The sequence below is a fragment of the Acinonyx jubatus genome, chromosome E3 (assembly GCF_027475565.1).
Source record: "Acinonyx jubatus isolate Ajub_Pintada_27869175 chromosome E3, VMU_Ajub_asm_v1.0, whole genome shotgun sequence".
Taxonomy (NCBI): domain Eukaryota; kingdom Metazoa; phylum Chordata; class Mammalia; order Carnivora; family Felidae; genus Acinonyx; species Acinonyx jubatus.
Window position 1 is genome coordinate 34433276 of NC_069398.1, and position 20477 is coordinate 34453752.

At 59.5% G+C, this 20477-nt stretch overlaps 1 protein-coding gene across 1 annotated transcript in view; it reads right to left on the minus strand.

The window, feature by feature from the left end:
- The window catches only part of LOC106984501 (kinesin-like protein KIF19), a 49869-nt gene that overhangs the window by 12109 nt on the left and 17283 nt on the right, over positions 1–20477 (minus strand). The window contains exons 11-18 of the mRNA XM_053213032.1: positions 16083–16260; positions 14739–14910; positions 12498–12768; positions 11986–12107; positions 10305–10432; positions 6474–6582; positions 5482–5844; positions 2412–2565 (exon numbers count right to left, since the gene is read on the minus strand). Coding sequence (XP_053069007.1) covers positions 2412–2565; positions 5482–5844; positions 6474–6582; positions 10305–10432; positions 11986–12107; positions 12498–12768; positions 14739–14910; positions 16083–16260 — 1497 coding nt within the window. The remainder of the gene's footprint in view (positions 1–2411; positions 2566–5481; positions 5845–6473; positions 6583–10304; positions 10433–11985; positions 12108–12497; positions 12769–14738; positions 14911–16082; positions 16261–20477) is intronic.

Genomic DNA, 20477 nt, shown 5'->3' on the forward strand with positions numbered 1-20477 from the left:
CCTAAACTGTGAGCCAGCAATAACATTAAGTGTGGGGGTCTGGGGCGCCTGGGCGGCTCTGTCGGTTGGGCGTCCGACTTCAGCTCGGGTCATGATCTCGTGGTCTGTGGGTTCGAGCCCTGCGTCGGGCTCTGTGCCGACAGCTCAGGGCCTGGAGCCTGCTTCGGATTCTGTGTCTCCCTCTCTCTCTCTGCCCCTCCCTCACTCACACTGTCTGTCAAAAATAAACATTAAAAACAAACAAACAAACAAACAAATAAATAAATAAATAGTGTGGGGGTCTCTGGGCCCAAGGAAGGTGCCCAGGGGAGCCTGGGCCTGTGCAAACACCACAGGTGGTGATCCTCAGGCTCTGTACCCACACCTGCACAGCCCCCACCGGAGAAATGGGACACCTAGTCTACCCCAGCTACCTGCGGGGCCTCCGTGTACCCCTGCCAAGGACAAGTGTGTTCCTTCTCCGGGCAGAGGCAGCTGAGCACAGCGGGAGGGGCATGGGGGTGCCGGCCCCGGCCGCATGGCCCTGGAGATGTCACTTCCACTCAATTTACCCATCTGAAGGTCTGGAAGGACCATTGATGCTAACGGGCTCTACCTTGCCCACAACAGAGACCCACGATGGAGACAGGAGACCGTCTGTGCCCCACGGGGCTCCTATAAACACAGCTGAGAGGAGAGGTTCCAGCCTTTGGCTGGGGGCCCACAGAACAGGGCTCAGCACCTCCCCGTGACGTGGAGGCTTGGGCTGTGCCCCCTTCTCACCAACCAAGAGGGCCAGGTACAGTGCACTCACTTCTGTTTGAAAAAGGCTGCTTTCTTTTGTACACAGCCTGGGCATTAGATGGTTCTAGGGAACCGCACTGAAACTCTCTAGCTGTGATGTGCATAAACACTCTGTCATCACAGAGAGAAAGCTCTTGAAAGAGTCATGGGTGAAAGGACATGATTGGAGACTTTATCGAACCCTCTCCAGGAAAGCAGATAACAAACGGAAGGATGGAAACATGTAGACAGAGCGCAGAGACAGAATCGGCAGAGGGCAGAGTGCTGCCCGGGCCATGCCATTAACGTGCTCCTGTCCCTACCTCTGCCTGCGTTAGCAAGGTCATGACAAAGCGGTGTGGAAGCAAACTCCTTTTTAAGTCATCTGGACAGACACATTCCGAGGGGCTTATCTCCAGGGGACGGGTGGCCATCACAGGAGCTGTGACACTCCTGGCTAAGCCGTGACGGTGAGGCCTCCCCCCGAGCCACCCGGTGCCCCCACGCCTGTTACTCCCCAGACAGGTGCCATGACGGCGCCTCCCCCAAGTGAGGACCTGGGGACCGGTGTCCAGGGCGCCTGCCGCCCGCTGAGAGGACAGCGGAGGGCGCATGCCCAGCCCTGCATTTCAAGGTTCCCGTGCCTGATGCTGCTGCATTCTCTGGGATTGTGGTCTTCTTTGACGAGCGTGTAGACAGGAAGATAACGGAGTAAAAGGTTTTGAAAGCGGCAAATCCCATATGGATAAAGAACACTTTTTTAAGTGTTTTTTTTAAGTATTATCGCAGGCCCACGTGGTTGCCAGCACATGCAGGAGCCCAAGCGAGGAATCACAGGGGAATGTGAACTGTGTCCTCCAGATCGGAGATTTCTGAAAAGCTGGAGAGCGTTGCTATGAATCGGGTGGGGCCAACATGCACACCCACCAGCCAGCCAGAGCGTAGCTGTGCACACTGCTTCTATTGCAAAGGCCCTGGAACACACTCGGGCTTTGCCCCGCAAAGAATACTCAGCTAGAAGGCCTAGGAGCTGGGGTCCGGCCCACCACTCCCAGCCCTGTGACCTCGGGCGAGTTCCTGCACCTCTGTGCCTCAGTTTCCTCATCTGTAAGGTGGGGACGATCGTCGTTTCTTATGCGCTCACAGCTGTAGCTGCGCACACACCAGTAAGTAGCATAGGGGCACGGGGCCACACCACTGGGCGACCGCCTCTGGACAGTGCCCGCGCCACCCGGCTCCTCTGTCACTGGCAACCCTATCTGTATCCCAAACTTCTCACCGTGAGCATGTCTCACTCGTGTTGCGACCACAGCCACGGGAGCTGCAATTCAAACCTTTACAGAGACAGACTGAGTGGCGGCAGCAGGCCGCAGTTTTAATCATCGTTTTAAACTCTGCTGGAGCATCATATGGGCAGAAACAAAACAGAATGCCCACTGAATGCCTCTGTGAGTGTTTCTTTCCACGAAGCCAGCAGCCCTGGCCCACCCACTCACCGCCCTGAAAACCTGAAACTTACACCCAGGAGCACACAACTGACGACAGCCCAGACCGTCATGCTTTCTAAAGACGCACACTTGACGGGAGGGGCAGAGTCTTGAGATGCACACAAAACCCCAGGGTGTTAGTTTCCGTTTCAGATTCTGTACCTGCATGGAGACTGGGGCTGGGCTTTATCTTGGAGGCCGTGGAGACGGCAGGGAGGAAGCTCTTTCCGGACGACTTCGTAAGCGGCAGGGGTGCAGGCGGTGGCTGGCTCTTGGCCACGTGCTCCACGGAGGGGGGCTGAGGGTTCTCCGTCACCTGCAGGGACAGTCGCACAGCAGGGCAGGGTGTGGGGTGCGGGTGGGGAGGGAGTGACACCTCAAGGTCACTTGGAGCTGAAGCCATGGACAGATGAAACCTCTGCTGGGTGGCTCGCTGTAGGCACATGTCCACCTCAGTGAACGTGAGCAGAATCACTGCTAACACTCTCCTCCAGCCCCAAGAGGAATGAAGGAATGAAGGAATGAATGATGCTCTCTTGGCTGCTGTTTGCCCCCCCCCCACCACCACTTTCTCCTCTCAGTGCCCCCCCACAAATGGAAGCGGTTTAAATGGTCAGCATTTAAATAGACTGAGTGGGGTGCCTGGGTGGCTCACTCGGTTAAGCGTCCGACTTCAGCTCAGGTCATGATCTTGCAGTTTGTGGGTCCAAGCCCCACATCGGGCTCTGTGCTGACAGCTCAGAGCCTGGAGCCTGCTTCGGATTCTGTCTCTCCCTCTCTCTCTGCCTCTCCCCTGCTCACGCTCTGTCTCTCTCTCACTCAAAAATAAATAAACATTGAAAAAAATTAAAAAAAAGTTTTTTAAAAAAACAGACCGAGTAAGCAGGTTGTCCTCTGCGGTATGGGTAGGTCTCATCCAATCAGTCAAAGTCCTGGTTAGAAGAGAAAGTCTGCCTTTCCTGTGAGTAAGAGAGACTCCTTATGCCTGATACCCTTGAACTGGGACTTTGGGTTTTTTCCTGCCTTTGGATGTAAGCTGGTCTCCAAATTGCCAACCATGGCTCTGGGATTTGTCAGCCTCCATAAATTATGTGAGCCAACTGTAAGAAACCCATGTGTGTGTGTGTGTGTGTGCGTGCGCGTGTGCGTGCATACGAGTGTGCATGTGTGTGTGTGTCCGCCTGTGTTGCACGCACACACATTCTATTGGTTCTGTTTGTCTGGAGAACCCTGACTGATACACTCACCTTCTGCCCCCTGCTGCTGTCCTGCCCTTAATCCTACTGAGCTATCGCCAGAGTGGTTTCAGTGCAATCAGCAAACGCCCACTGTGGCTGGCAGAGGCGGAAGGAGGTCTGCCAGGCCCCCGGCTGCTCACTAGCCTGCCCAGAGAGAGGCCTCCTCACTTCCTCCAGTTTATGTGACCAAGTGTGGTGAGAAAGAAACCCCGTGAAGGGAACACCATTTCCATACGGACTGGAACCTGTGCCAAATACACCCTCTCCCCCCTGCAAAAGAACTTCACAGCACTGTGGTCAGTGAGTGATCAGTTTGGCCAGTGAGTGATCAGCGTGGTCAGTGAGCGGTCGGTGTGGTCCATGAGCGGTCAGTGTGGTCAGTGAGCGACCAGTGTGGTCAGTGTGGTCGGTGGTCAGTGTGGTCAGCGAGCGGTCAGTGTGGTCAGTGAGCGGCCGGTGTGGTCAGTGACTGATCAGTGTAGTCAGTGGGCAGTCAGTGTGGCTGGTGTGGTCAGCGAGTGGTCAGTGTGGTCAGTGAGTGATCAGCGTGGTCAGTGAGCAGCCGGTGTGGGCAGTGGGTGTGGTCAGTGTGGTCAGTGGGTGGGCAGTATGGTCAGTGTGGTGTGGTCAGTGTGGTCAGTGGGTGGTCAGTGTGGTCAGTGAGTGGCCGGTGTGGTTGGTGTGACCAGCGAGTGACCAGTGTGGTCAGTGGGCAGTCGGTGTGGTCAGTAAGTGGTCAGTGTGGTCAGTGAGCGGTCGGTGTGGTCAGTGAGTGGCCGGTGTGGTCAGTGTGGTTGGTCTGACCAGCAAGTGACCAGTGTGGTCAGTGGGCAGTCAGTGTGGTCAGTGTGGTCAGTGGGTAGTCAGTGTGGTGTGGTCAGTGTGGTCAGTGAGTGGTCGGTGTAGTCAGTGAGCGGCCAGTGTGGTCAGTGTGATTGGTGTGACCAGCGAGTGACCATTGTGGTCAGCGAGTGGTCAGTGTGGTCAGTGAGTGGCCAGTGTGGTCAGTGGGCAGTTGGTGTGGTCAGTGTGGTCAGCAAGCGGTCAGTGGGCAGTTGGTGTGGTCAGTGTGGTCAGCAAGCGGTCAGTGGGCGGTCAGTGTGGTCAGTGGGCAGTCAGTGAGCGGTCGGTGTGGTCAGTGAGCGGCCGGTGCGGTCAGTGTGGTCAGCAAGTGGTCAGTGTGGTCAGTGGCTGGTCAGTGTGGTCGGTGTGGTGTGGTCAGTGTGTGGTCGGTGTGGTCAGTGAGCGGCCGGTGTGGTCAGTGTGGTTGGTGTGAGCAGCGAGTGACCAGTGTGGTCAGTGGGCAGTTGGTGTGGTCAGTGTGGTCGGTGTGGTGTGGTCAGTGTGGTCAGCAAGCGGTCGGCGCATGGTCGGTGTGGCACTCTACTGAGTGCTGGATTTTGCCTACGTGGGGCTGAGGCTTTCCACAGGTCAACACTGCCCAGTACCCCGAGAAAGTAACTGGGAATGAACAGCACTACCCACAGAGGGACAGCGAAGCATCATGGGTAGTGGCCAGAAATGAAAGACAACCACGTGGCCACGGAACAGGGAGCAGACAACCTAAGTGTCCATGAAACGGGGCTGCGTAAGGAGTTCATCCCCCCGCAGGTGTCGGAGGAGGGCCATGCTCCCAGGCCTGGTGCCGGGCTCTGGCAGGAGAGGGACGCCTCACGGTGGACAGTGTTTCGCGATCCTGTTACCGTTTAGTGCACGTGTTAGAACCAAGCAAGGTACCCTCTTAAGGTGAAAATGCAAATACCGTGAAGGCACTTGAGAGTTCATGAAATGGCGTTAAGGAAGGACCCGAGATCAGAAGGCGGTACCCAGGGAAGACACGCACGCGGCTTCTGATGAGGAAGGGTGGTGGCGGTGCGGGGGGGTCTCCCTCTGCCTCCTCTGCACCTGGGGCCCTCCTCCGTCCACCATGACGCTCCCGCTGTGCTGTCCCAGCTGGACCCCGGGACTCTGGGAGCCAGCCAGCGTGCACCCACCGTCTGCATGCTCCAGGTGAGGGAGGGTGACAGCTTCCCCCTGGCCTTCTCCGCAGAACGGTCCCGGCCCGGGCTGGCGTGGGGCCACCTCCTGTCTGCTGGGCTCGGGTCCCTGGAGTCCAGGGCCATGTCCTCTGGAAGGTGGAGGGAGGAGCGGCCGATGCCACCCTCACGGTCCTGCGCCTTGGAGCGCCGGCTGGCCGCGATGAGAGCGATGCTCTTGGTGCTCATGGCCATCTCCTTGAGGGTCTGAGCGCTCAGGGCCGGGCCGCCAGCCTCCGCTGCCATCCGTGAGGCACCCAGGTCCAGGCCAGCGGGGACGCCCAGCTTGGAGACCAAATTCTTCACGCTCAGGGGGCCTGCCTGCCGCAGGAAACCAGCATCAGCAACGGTCAGACGTCACTTGGGCTACCCTGTTGGCCCGCCCCACGTTGGACCCCCAGAAGCCGACTCAGAGTCTGTGATTGGAGGCAAGTGGTACGGGGGGAAAGGTTTCTGGCCATGGGAGGAGGGCCCAGGAAGGTGGATGAAGCCAGTCCCTGGGCCCGGACACCCTGGGGGAGTGGGTCACCACACCCAGGGGCCAAGGGGCCCCAGGTACTTACGTACCACCCACAGTCACGGGTGGGGCTTTTCCTAGGGACCTGAACTTCCCAGCACTCCAGCCAGGGCAGAGGGCTCCCCCTGGGGCAGGGGCATCCTACCCCGCCCCCCCCCCCCCCGCCCCGGGGACAGTGACCCAGGGTATGACCACTCACACTATTACTAGTAATCATGATGAGACTAGCGGCCTCTTAAAGACAGTTCACAGGAAAGGCCCCAAACTACTATAAGGTGTGAATACTCACAGCCTTTCCCTTCCCCCAAGCCCCCCCACCCCCCGCCATCTGCCAAAGAGATTCCTGATCGCTGTGCCCTCCCCACCCCCCAGCTCTGCGGGGGCAGGAGAGGCCTCCCGGGAGCCCGGGCCCTGGTTAGGGCCGCACACCAACCTCATGAGCCGGAGGCGTTAGCAGGATGCGGAGGGATGGCAGAGGGAGAAGGGAATCCTGCTTTCCCAGCGTTTTTGATGGCGTGGCTTGCGACGACATGTAGCCACCACTGTGGGGGACACACAGAGGCAGTAGCTGAGCCAGCTGCCAGGGCCCCTCGGCCCTGCCTCCAGCCGAGGAGAGCGGAGACTGAACCCCAGGACGCCGCGGCCCACGTCAGGCCAGGGCAAGCGGCATCTGCACACTGCTGCGTTCAGGGGCCACGCCGGGAGTCTGAGCTCTGGGTCCTTGCGGAACCTGAGGGGGGCCACAGGACCCCCCCGAAGTTGTGGTCAGCTGGACAGAAGCGCACGTGGCCCGGGGACTCCACTGCAGCTGGCTTCTGACACGGGGACAATCTTGTGGGGGACGGACGGAGGCCCTAACTGGTGGGGTCTGACGCCAACTCGGTGTGATCGTGCCAGAACTGAACTGCGGCACACCCAGCTGGCGTTAGATCCGCTGTGGTAGAAATGGAACAGGAGGAAACATCTAAGCTCAGGCCCAAAGAATGGCAAGGAAAGAGCTGTGCCGAGCTCTGGCAGAAGACCTTGCCAGGTAGGAGGAACAGGGGGATCAGCATGGGCCAAGGCCCTGGGGCAGGGGCCAGCTCGGCACATCCGAGGCCCAGCAAGGAGAGGAGGGTGGGACAGAGACACAGGAGTTTGCCCAAGACCTTGTGTGGAAGACTTTGGCTGTTGGAAGGGGAAGGGACCTCTGACAACTTCCAGCCAGAACTTTCCCCGGTCCTACCGTGTCTACTGTGAAAGAACAGGGTTTCCTCACCTTCCGTCAGGTCAGGTCACCCGTGACTGTAAGAACAGAGCATCACGCATCAAGCCCAGGCTCCCTGGCGAGTGGCCTTGGGCTCCTGACCTCTACTGTCTCATCGGTGAAACCAGGACACTGATAACTCGAGCCACTGGGTAGATCGCTAGCTGGATGACAAGGTGTTTAAGCACCACGTGAGCCAGCGAGGCCTCTGGGTGCTGTCAGTAGGGCACAGGGCTGCCTAGCACCGCGGCCAGAGTCCAAACCAGAGACAAACGTTTGGCCTGCCCTCCTTCGCCCCCACTTCCTCACGGTGAACCTCGGGCAAGGTGCTGGGCCCTGCAAACCTGCTTCCACCTGTGGAATGAGACCCAGAGCAGCGGGGACCCTGTCGCCGAGGCCACATCTGACTTGGGCAGTAATGCTTCCTATGCCAGCTCCAGACTTGGCACGTGGCCATGAGAGGCCCCTTGGGTCAGGGAGCAGCCTGTACCCTCTCCCCACCTGCCCCTCGTAGGATAGAGACTACGTCTGTCTCGTTCTCTTCTTAGTGCCCTGCACAAGCGCTCAGTCAGTATGTGGTGAGGTTTGGCCGATACTCTGCTCCCCCCCCCAACAGCCACCCCTCTGCTTGTGCAACAAGCCCCCGTGTTACTCCGCATGACAATGTGTCCAGCCTGGAGACATGGGTCGTGACCGCTCCATGCCAGTTAGGGTCCTCCTTTCCCTTTTCTGTAGGGAACTGGCCCAGGAGAGAGCAGGTGATTGACGGACTTAGTGACATCTACTGGGGAAGGTTCTCAAAGGGACTTTTCTCCCAGATAAAAAAGCAAGGCCAGTCCTCTCTCCCTTCCGTGTTTAGGTGTGGTTATACGAAGGTGTGATCTATGGAGCTGTGGCAGCCTCTTTGACCACAAGGGGAGACATCATTTACGTGCCAGGGACATGGGCATCATCGAGTCATTTAAACAATGGCCCTGAGTCCACTCATCCTCCAGACTCTCAGACAACAGACACCTGTTTACATTGGACCAATCTCACTGAGAATTCCGTTACTCACAGCCGAAAGCGTTGAGTCTGGACCAGCGGCAACTGGAAAGTGTAAGAGCCCGGGGAGAAGCCTGGCTCCTGTACAGGACCCCACTGAGGTGAGAGGCCTCCTGCCCCCACCCCCTGGCATTCGGTCCTCCTTGTAATGGCAGCTCTATCTGTCGTGTCCCCACCACGCCCGACACGTGTAGCCCTGCGGGGAGGTCACTGTTGGCCCCGTGTAGAGACGGGGCACCTGAGGCTCAGGGTGGCCAGTCACGTGCCCAGTACCATGGTGTGGGTGACCGGCACAGCCAGGAACCAAGCTCTGGTCGGTCTGGCTTGGGGGCTCGGCTGCCAGCTGCCCACAGGCAGGGCCCCAGGGCCTCAACCCGAGGAGGGCACAGGTGCTGGGCCTCAGCCACTGCCATGGGAACCAGCTGGGGCGTCGTAGGAGAGGCCTCGGGTGGCACCAGCCCCACCCGTGTGCAGGGACACAGAGCTCCTTCGTGTCGTCTGCAGGACGCCAGCGTTCCAGCTCACGGCCTGCAGATGGCTCGGCCTGCTGTCTCGCCACGGTCCGGGCTGTGGCTGCAGGTAAGGCCTGCATGAGGCGAGGCACGGCCCCGTCCTCTCTAGGCTGAGGATGGGAGGTGGGGGGCCCCAGGCTTCCTTTGCAACCGATCTACAGTGAACCCCGTCTCAAGGTGGGATCAACACCTGCCTTCCCTAATCAGGGGGCCGAGCAGCAAGTTCGGGCGGGTGTGGGCCCAGGGGCAGGTGGGAGAGGTGTCTAGTCTTGACCGAGGGATGGGGCACTTTGTTTTTATATGCACACACACGTACGCGAACATACGTGCACACACATGCACCCACATAAAACTCACACATACACACACGCACACACACTTGCACGCATAAAAATACACAAACGAGCACATCCATGTGTATGTGCACACATGCACACACATATGTGCTTATAAATGTACCGTGTGCACACACACACAGATAGGCACGCACGCACCAAGGTTGGAGCCCTGGTGACTTCGCTACCCCAAAGGGCACAGCCTAAGCCTGGGCATTGCAGCCAAACAGGGCGTCTGGGCCTTCACTGCTCCTGATTTAGACAAACCAGCTGCAAAGGTATTTGGGGCAAAACTGGAGAGATGTACCTCTAAGTAGGAAGCAGCAGTAATTCGGGAATGGTGGTTATGGAGGGAGGTGTCCCAGATTTAAAGCATATGACCTATGTCATAACGTCTGTGACGCAGTGCATGTGCCCTCCCCAGGTTCCCACGTGGAAGCCTTGACCCCTGGTGCAACTGCCTGGAGTGCAGTCGTCGGGAGGTGATAGCGGCTAAATGGGCTCACCGAGTGGGACCCAGATGGCAGGGGACCGTGTCCTTGCGAGAGGGGGGCGAGGCCTCCACCACGTGAGCACGCAGCACGGGGGCGGCCACCTGCAGCCAGGAAGACGGTCCTCACCAGAAGTCTACCCGCCAGCCCTGGCATTTCAGACACCCAGCCTCCAGGACTGTGGAAGCAAATGCCCTGTGGCCTGCGCCCCCCCATCTGTGACGTTGTGTGAAGCAGCCCGAGCTGGCTAAGGCCCGTGACACACACTGGCAAGACGCTAACCATTAACACGAGGGAAGTCTGGGAGTGCTCGGTCTACGAGTCTGTCTTGCGTGCTAGAAGATACCAAAGCAACGAGTCGACAGAGGAGAGGATAGAAGCATTGGCGGTAACACCAGGAGGCTGATGCTGAGCAAAAAGTGTGTGTCAAAACGGCACCAAACTCCCCAACCTAGGTGAGCACCTCCTAGGACGCGCTCACTCGTCCTAACCCTACAAGGAAGGGATATCGACACACTCCACGAGAGGCGACGCCGGGGCCAGGATCCTGGGCCGGCCGCCAGCCCTCCCACCACACTCCACAGCCGGGCCTGAGGGCGCAGTGATGCGGGGTCGCGAGAGGGAAGAACCGGGTACCTGTCCTCCTCCAGCAGCATCAGCGGCAGTTCAAACTGGGCACCCCACGGGAGGTCCTTCCTGTCGTCTGGCCAGTCCCAGCTAGCCTCCTCCTGCGGTGCAGGGGACTTATTCAGAACCAAGCCGTCCTGGGGACAGACGGGGAGCTGGGGGAGGCTGCATGGACCACAGACACAGGCAAGCTATGTCAGCAAGCAGAGATCCCCGAGGGGCCGCAGAGAGGTCCCTTTCCTGCTGGCCACCATCACTGGAAGAAAACCAGCCAGCAGGGAGGCCCGCGAGCCAGCCTGCCAGCTCACTTCCGGCTGGCCCTCCCCAGCACAGACACAGAAAGGAGGCTCTGTGCAAGGGCGAGTGCCAGGGACCGCCAGGGTGCAGCCTTTACCCTGGAGCAAAAGTGGTGCACAAGCCAGACGCCTGTCGGAGAGCCCTCCAAAGTCTGCAGGCCCTTGAGAAGACACACAGAGGACTCAGGTGACCCAGAAATCCCACTTCTGGGCGTCCACCCCAAGGACGGAGAGCAGATTCATCTACACCCGTGTTCACGGTAGCATGTTCACAAGAGCCAAGGGGTGCAAGCACCCAAGTCCATCAGCAGGTGACTGGATAAACACAGTGTGGTCCGGCCGCACACAGCACGACGGCACTCAGCCTCAGAGAGGAAGGACATTCGGACACCTGCTCCCCCATGGATGGACGAGGGCGTCGTGCTCAGTGAAGTAAGCCTGGCACGAAAGGACAAGCGCTATATGGTCCCCGGAGTGGTCGAATCCACAGAGACAGAGAGTAGACGGTGGAGCCGGGACTAGGGCATGAGGGTTTAATGGGGACAGACTTCCGGTTTGGTATAACGCTTTCTCTGAGCTCTGGGAGTCCCTCTAGGGAAGGGAACCCGACGGTGGTCTTGGGGACCCTGACATATACTATAGGACAGGCGGAAGGGTGGGGAGGAGGTCCCACAGCAGTAGCCTGAGCGGGGAACCAGATGGCTGCGTGGGAACTGAGCCAGCAGAGCCGGGGAAGCAGGGAGCTCTCAGCACAATGTGGGTACCTGGGACCTCTAATCGGGGGCGAGAAGCACCTTTACGGGCAGTCAGATCCACACGCGTGGGCTCCTGCCCCTCGCCCACCTTGCCCCAAGCCCGGGGAGCCCTTGGCCTCTCTCCTAGGAAGGCGCAGCTGAGGGGCCCTACCTAGCTCAGGGCAGGGGGAGAGCCAGGAAACAGGACTGGTGTGGCAAATGAATGCAGAGCCCCCTCCCCAGCCTTCCTCTCTAGGGAGTCCCCAGATGGGCCCCAGACGCCATCCACCATGCAGGGGACTGCCGGCTCGCCCTGGAGGAAAGACCTAAAACCACATCCCTCCCAGGGTCCCCGTGGCACCGAGGTCCAGCCCACACTCAGGCTCCCTCCCATCAGCCCTCTGTCTCCCACATGGGATGTGCAGCAGTCCAGGGTCCCAGGCCTGCCGGTGAACAGCACAGAGGGCCCCGGTCCCAGCCTCCCCGAAACCCTGCACCCTTGCCACTGGCTCAGCCTGCCCAGCGCCGCTGGCCCCAGCACCTGGTGCGGTGAGGGGCTTCCCAGGCGTCCTCTTCCCACCTCAGGGTCAGTCCCCTCACAGGGCCGGGGCATGCAGGAGGGGACAGCGAGCACTGACCTGAGCCCCCAGGCGCACTCACCCGCAGGGAGCTCGACATGACCGAGTGCAGCAGCAGCAGCCGGTTCAGCGAGCCCGCACCCAGCTCCCGCAGGATCAGACCATACCGCTCGTCCAGGGACTCGGGCACCGCGAGGCCTCCACCTGCAGGGGCCGGGGAGAGCGGGGGCGGGCATGCGTCCCTACTTGCCGGAAGGACAGCGTCCTCTTTCCTCGGAACCTGGAGGCAGATACTCCAACCCGATAAAGGCGGATTTTCCGGACTGTGGGTTTTCCGGGCGGTGTCCCCCCACCCCCGCACTCCTCAGTGGGTGGTCTGTGCACCGTGCGTGCGCGGACGGATTTCTTGCGCGAACGGATTTCTTACGCTAACGGCGCATAGCACGCGCGCTGTGCCTGGCTCTTCCTCACTTACCTGTACCTCCCGGACAGTGTCCTGTGAGCGGGGCCGGGCCGGAAGGGGCAGTGGTCTTCCCCGAGCACGCGCGGCGCCCCCCCCTCCACGCTTCCCAGGGCCAGGCCGGGCAGGCTCACCCTCGATCAGCTGCCGCTGGTCCCGGAGGAGCTGCTCACAGAGCAGCCGGTGCTGGTGGTAGCGCTGGATCACGAAGTCCTTCTGCCACAAAAGACTCCTCCTGCGCAGGCCGTCAGCCCGCAGCTCCGTGTTCTCGGCCTCCAGCTCGTGGGCCCAGCACAGCAGCCGCAACACCTCCCGCTGGTCCTCGCTGCTGGCCTGCGCGGGCAGCAGCTGCTCCAGCTGCGAGGCCTTCTCCTTGGCACTGGCCAGACGCTGCTCCAGCCCCGCCTGGCGGAGACACCGGGCGTTCAGGGCAGGGGCCCGGGGCTCGGCTCCCAGGTCCGCTCGCTCTTGCGGGCTCCGCTTCGCGGATCGAACTCAGGGAGACACAGGGTGACCCATCGGGCCAACGGACGTGCGGCCATCGCCTGCGTTTACCATGTCCTTTATTTTCTGTGTCCTGATGCTTCTGCACCTGGGCTCTGGCCGTCCCTGGAGGGACTGCCCTCCCCAGGGCCAGCCAGTTCCTGAGGGTCCTAAACCCCTCACCCAGGAGCACACTTCTTGGATGCAGACCAGCCAACCCAGAGCCCACACCCCGACCCCCTCCTCCGTGGGGCCCTCACACTCTGGGCCACTGTCCCCCAGTCCTAACCCCCAGGGACCAGACAGCTGGGACAGCCCCCATGCCCTGGAGCCCACTGGAATCACCCAGACTGGCCGGGCCTCAGCCTGGTCACCCTGCCTTGCCCGCTCCTTCCCGCAGAAGCCACAGTAAGGCTCTCGCCCAAGCACCGCCTCCCTCTGCCTCCTGACTGGCCCTGGGGCGTCCCCTGTGGCCCGCATGGCATCCCGTGCCCCCTCCTCTGGGAACTGCCAGTGAAGACTATCTTTCCAACGGCGGTCGTCTCCTGGTGTCCTGGCCCTGCTGTGCCTCACAGTTTCCACGAACACACACTCAGAACACACCCTCGGACTCACCCCTCGCCGTGTGTCCACCGTGGGAAACCCCCACTCGCACGCCCACCCCCAGAACCGCAGCCCTGGGCACAGGTCAGCTGACAGCCCCCAGTGCGGCCCAAGCAGGCTCCTCCAGCCGTCACATCTTCCTCTCCGGGAGGCAGAGGGGGCGACTTCAGGGGAGTTGGCTCGGCTGCCTGGCATGGTCCTCCTCTTCTGCCTGAGGTCCTCCCTGGCCCCCGAGACACCAGCAGCCCCTCCCCCAGCCCCAGCAGCCCGTCCGTGGGTCCGGTACGATGCTGCCCCGCACCACATTGCCGGCGTCGGTGGGAAGAATCCGGCAGACGGTCAGCTTCAGTGGCGGAGGGTCTCGTGTGCCTTTACGTCCCTAGGCCTGGCGCCACACCGGACGCTTAAAAGGTAAGTTTGTCTCGAACGGGTGGGTTAACTCACAAACGGACTCGCAATTCCATGCTACGCTGCATCTCCGAATCCAAATTTGACTCCTGAACTCATGCTCTCTGCTGATGCACATTATGGTTTCAGCAAGAGGCATTTTTCTTATTGCTAAATCCTGGGGGGCTTCTGAAGTGAGACCACGTAGCCTCCAGACTGCTCAGGGACACGCAGCCCCGTGAAGACACATGCTGGTTTGGCTGCAGAGCCTCGAAGCAAAGTGCCGCCTGCTTTCAGCACGTGGCGCTTCCCCCCTTGCCAGAGAAGACGCCCGCGGACGTGTGACTAGAGGGCGCTTCCCGGCTCCCCAGCCGTGCCTGCTCTGCCGGGACTGTGACAACGCGAGCTACTGCATGAGAGGCTCAGAGAAGCAGCCGGCCCTTGCTTCTCCAGGAGGAACCGGGCTCCCTCTGGCCGTGTCCCTTGTTCCGCCCCCCTCGGCACCGTGTGCCCCAGGCCTGACTCGGGGACAAATGAGCCAGAGGCCACGCATGGGAAGCACTTGCCCACAGGACCCCTCAGAGCTGGAGACACGCTGTGTGTGCAGACAGGCGGGTGGGGTTGCCCCGCGGCTCCTGGGTCCCCCAGGGTCCGCCCATCCTGCACACCGACCCCCGCAGCCCCGCAGCAGGGAGGTCATGGGCTCCGCAGTCAGTCCAGGTCACATGCAGCACTGGTCCCCCCACCCCCTGGGGCCTTGTGACAGTTTATCTCAGCCCCCTGAGCCTGGATGCCATGCACAGGACGGCGGTGGGTGGCCCCGCTCGGTGACTATTGTCACGGGGTCACCATCCGTGCATTAGCAGTGGGCATGCCCGCGCACGGACAGCCCCTGCCCCCACCTTGAGGGCCGCAGCTTTCCTCTGCTCAGCCAGAAGTGTGTTGACCTCCTCTCTGGCCACGGCCACCTCAGGCGGCTCCACGGACTCGCCCTCGTCCCCGTCTGCCGGCTCCTCGTCCCCCTCCGGCGTCCTGTCCCTGTGCACGAGGTGCTGGGCCTTCTCCCGCTCCCAGCTATGGCCGCAACAGAGGGGGCAGCGGTCAGGGTGCCGGCCCCCACCCCAGCCGGTCTGCCTGCAGGCCTGGACCTGACAGTGGGACAGACGTGGGCCTGTGGCCTGACCTCCTCTATGTGTACAAACAGAGGCGTGAACAACAACTGGAAGGAAATCAAGAAGCAGTGAGCACTACGCAGGATTGTAGCAATTAAGCGCAGGACCCTGCAGCCGGCCCGCCACCCCCACCCTGGCTCTGCCCCAAGGCTGCCTGGGTGACCTCGGCCTTAGAACGTGGCTGGCAGGCGACAGCACACCTGGGGCTCTGAGGGCTAGCTACGATGGTCCCCTCGCAGGGCAAAACCTCGAAGGTGCACAACAGGGCACCAGGCTGGGTCTGAACTGCCACGGGCACCGTGGGGAACCGAAGGAAGGGAGGAGCGGGGCTGGGACCAACAGAGGGACGGAGAGTGTTTCCCGCTACCGGAATCCCTCCAGTGCGGGCATCACACCGTTTGTGTAAGTTAGAAAACAAACAAGGAGGAAGCAGCAGGGGGAGGAGGAGGACAAATGCTGGGAGGAAGGGACAAGAATCGGACCGGGACCCCAGGGCTGAGTTGAAGCTCCTGCAGGCAGCGAGCCGGGTGTCCCGGTTTGTCCAGGGCAGTGCCAGCACGCTATTGTAAGCAGCGCCTTCTCCTCTCAAACGTGTCCCGCTCTGGATGACAACTTACATGATCAGCCCCTCCACACGTGGTCAGGCTACTCACAGCAGGTACGAGTAGCAGGTGTGTGCAATGGTAGAAGCATCCTGGCCTCGTGACTGTGCGGCCTTGGGCAAACCCACATCCCCTCTGAGCCTCAAAATCCTCTGCTGTAAGATGGGCTTGACCCTAACCTTCCAGGCTGGCTCGGGATTCCAGCCTAAGACAAAGAAACCGAAGGGACCTGGAAGCCTGCTCCCACCCGGCCCGGCTTCGCCCCGGGGGGCAGGAGAGCAGGGATGGACTGGGCCAGGAGTCCTGCCTGGGAAGAGAGGGCCACCTTCACCAAAGTCCCTGCTGGGGGCCTGCAGGCAGTAGAGAGGGGCTGGACGATGGCAAAACAGGAGCTCCCACCGGTGGCCCCTCTGGCCTCCCTGCCCCATAGGGATGGATGGTGCCCAGGACCTGGCTAAGTGGGCACACTCACTCTGCAATGGTCAGCAGGTGGCGGGACATGTCAACGTGCAGCTCTATGTTGGTGTTCTCCAGTTCCACCAGGCTGCGCCGCATCTCCAACTGCTCCTTGAAGGCCCCAACGAGCTGCGCCCGGATCTTGTTCATCTGCCGGCAGCTATCCTCCTCTCCGTCGTGTGAGGGGATCCTGCCTGGGGGCAGGGAGAGAGCCAGCTGCCCCAGGAGCAGTGACACGTAAGCCAGGGTTGAACTCCATGCCTGCCTACCAACACAGGGTCTGGCCTGTGGAGGAGCTCTATACACATGTTTGGATGGATGGGTGGGTGGGTGGGTGGCTGAGGGATGGATGGATGGATGGACGGATGGAAGGATGGATAAGTGATAGATGGGTGGATGAGCGGATGGGTGGGTAAAGGATGGATGATGGATGGGTGAATAATGGATGCATGCATGCATGGATAGATGGATGAATGGGTAAGTGAATGACGAATGGGTAAATGGATGGGTACATAAAGGATGGGTGGATGGATGAACAGATGATGGATGGATGGATGGAGTGGATGGATGGGTGAATAATGGATGGATGGATGGATGGATGGAGAGATGGATGGATGGAGAGATGGATGGATGGAGAGATGGATGGATGGATGGATGGAGAGATGGATGGATGGGTGAATGATGGATAGATGGATGGAATGGATGAATGGAGAGATGGATGGATGGATAGATGGATGGATGGAGAGATGGATGGATGGGTGAATAATGGATTCATGGATGGATGGATGGATGGATGGAGAGATGGATGGATGGGTGAATGATGGATGGATGGATGGAGTGGATAGATGGAGAGATGGATGGATAGGTGAATAAAGGATTCATGGATGGATGGATGGAGAGATGGATGGGTGAATGATGGATGGATGGACAGATGGACAGAGTGGATGGATGGGTGAATGATGGATGGATGGATGGATGGATGGAGTGGATGGATGGATGGAGAGATGGATGGATGGGTGAATAATGGATGGATGGAGTGGATGGATGAATGGAAGGAGAGATGGATGGATAGGTGAATAATGGATTCATAGATGGATGGATGGAGAGATGGATGGGTGAATAATGGATGGATGGATGGATGGATGGAGAGATGGATGGATGGATGGATGGATGGAGAGATGGATGGATGGGTGAATGATGGATAGATGGATGGAATGGATGAATGGAGAGATGGATGGATGGATGGATGGATGGATGGATGGATGGAGAGATGGATGGATGGGTGAATGATGGATGGATGGATGGAGTGGATAGATGGAGAGATGGATGGATAGGTAAATAAAGGATTCATGGATGGATGGATGGATGGAAAGATGGATGGATGGAAAGATGGATGGACAGGTGAATAATGGATGGATGGAAAGATGGATGGATGGATGGAAAGATGGATGGACAGGTGAATAATGGATGGGTGGGTGGATGGATGACTAGATCATGGATGGATGAATGGGTGAGTAAATGATTGATGGATGGATGGATGAAGGGATGCATAGATAGATAACTGGGTAGATGATTTAGATGGTCTCCCTGCCTGGTTTGGGGTCGGGTTACCTGGATTTGAGTCTCAGGAATCCAAGGAGGGGTGTGACTGGGCTAGCCATCTGAGCTCATACCTCACTTCCTCAGGGAAACCCTCCCAGATGCTCAATCTGGGTCCACCTGCCACTTGTTCTGATAACATCACGCCTTCTCCTTCACAGTCCTCTGCATATCGATAATTGATGAACATTTTGTGATAGATGTTTGACATCCCCCTTTCCTGCTAGAACGTAAGTTCCGCAGAACAAACCAGTTTTGTCTTTTTTGTTTCCATGTAATTTCCTACCTAATGGCTGTTTATGACTAATTGATGGTAGTTCCTGACTGCCCCACTGGGAGCTCCACTCTGGACGCATGCAGTCTGTTCCTCTGACCCAAGGGCAGTGGTCAAGGGGCACCTTTTCCCTCAATGTCAAGCGATCGGAGATGGGTGAAATGCACAATGCAGCCAGATGACCGAACCAAGGTTTCTGGGGAGTACTTGGTATCCTGGAAATGCTCATAATGATCCTGGCAAAGCTGTGCACACCAGGGTCCCACTGCTGCCCAGGCATGGCAGAGCAGGACCCAAGGGAAGCCTGTGGTGCCCTCAGGGCTCATTGTGAGATCACCACCCCTCAGGACACTGCCTGTCTCCCCACTACAGACCACCTAGGACCAGCCCCAATAATTAAGAGGCCATCAGGATGAAGGCTCTCTCACCATGCATCCTGTTGACCCCCGACCCCAACGAAGCTCAAGCATCCTGGCCACCACCTGGCTTTGCAAATTCTCCACAACAACCCTGTCCTCCACCCTCACTGGCCCCCCAGCCCTCCGCTGGCCCCCTGGGATTCAGCTGCCATCAACACCCTCTGCTGGCCCTTGGGACTCAGCTGCCCTCAACACCCTCCGCTGGCCCCTTGGGACTCAGCTGCCATCAACAACAGCCCCTCTTGTTTGCACGCTTCCCTCATCCTCTTGCTCCAACAGAAACCCAAACCTCCGAATCACCGGAGAGAAACAGGTGCCGTGTGCTCAGCGAGGCTACGTAACCAGAAAGCCCCCAAGTGCCCATCAAAAGGGACGAGGTACTGCGAACTCTCGTGTGTCCTTCCTGTGCACCGCTCTGTTAGAAGGGGCAGACCCATTTGCACTTATGGGCGGGCCCAGGACACATCCTGGAGGAGAGACACTAGGCACAGCTATAGGCTGGTGCTGTTTGTGTAAAGGCACTAAGCCACACCCCTGCCCCACGCTACGCACGCACGCAAATCCCGTGTCCCTCTCTGGGAAACACCACCCACACAGGTACACAGCAAAACGATGGCAGTAACCTCAGGGAACCAGGAAAGGAAGGAGAAACCCACAGCTGGTGTGAGGAATGAGAGGACCGAAGACAGGAGCAGAAATCAACACACCCTCTCACCAGGGCCTCCCAGATGCCACTGACCCTTCTCCAGGGATGACATCCACGCTCAGTCTAGCAGTTTCTCCTCAGCCCTGCTCTCTCCTTATTCTTGGTGATTCCCGAATCCTCTCAGGCGCTCCTGACTCCTGTCCTCTGGGGATCCACCTCCACAGACAGGGGTCCCCAGGCTGGGTCACAGGCGTAGCTGCAGCCTGGGGGCTCTGCCCCTCCCTGCCGGCCCTTCTCCCCCACGAGTGCTGGAAATCCCATCACGGACTGTGAGCATTTTCAACCTTTCCTTGGCGCTCTCCTTTCCTTGGCGCTCACGGGAGACCATGGTGGTCGCCCCGGGCCTCCCCTCAAGTCCTGCCGTGTTCGCAGGGCTAACCCGCAACCGTGGAGAACCCTCCTCCCCGGCAGCGCACTGAGGCAAACCGCTCTGTCACCTGGTCTCCCTTCCACTTACGACTGTGCATCTCAAGGGGGCCCCTAACTCTGCTCTGCTGCCCACACCCTGCCAGGCCTCCCCGGATGCCAACCCTCAGCATAAGCCCAGGCCCCATTCAGCACCAGCCTGCCCATCTCTCCAGCCTCATCCCCACCACACCTCCGCCCCCGTGCCACCACACCGGCCTGCTCTCTCCCCCAGGCCCTTTACACATGCTGTTCCCTCGGCCAGAAGGCTCAGCCCCCTGTCTGTGTGTGGCTCGTTCCTTCGCACGGCGAGACGCTGCCTCCTCAGAAAGGCCCTGATATGTGGCCGAGCTCACGTGGCCTCCTCCCCTCCAACTCCGACCCCACCCGGCTTCTCGGTCTCACACCTCCACCCCATCATTGCTGGCTCCCTCCCGTGAGAGTGCACGCTGCTTGAGGACAGGGCCATCTGGACCTCACTGAGAAGGGCACCCTTTCCATCGCAGGCCCTCAATTGGTGCGTGAAGAGCATGACCCCCCCTGGTTTTGGGGTGCACGTGGGGCGGTGGGTGCGTGTGGGGCACTGGGGGCACGTGGGGCAGTGGGCGCACGTGCTCATCTCCTGAAGAGACCGGACAGAACCAGCTGCAAGCTGCGGGCCTGTGGCTGAGTTCTGTTTTCCTCCCGTGCTTTGCCGTATTCAGCAAGTTGCGCGTTGTGAACACTTAGCACTATGATTTTATAATTCGCGGTATTTACACAAGCAACACGGGACATTGTTTTTATCAGAAAAATTCAAATAATAGGTCAAGACTGAAGACCCTCTTTGTCATCTGGTCTCCACCCCCCAAATCCCCGATCCCCACCCACAGAAAACCATGGCTGCCGTTTTGATGTGTGCCCTTCCGGATCGTTCCCTGCGGGGTTTTGTACCGGAACGTGTATGTAGAGACACATGTGGGATTTCCGGTGGGTGAATGGGATCGGAGGGCTGCTACTCTTTCATGG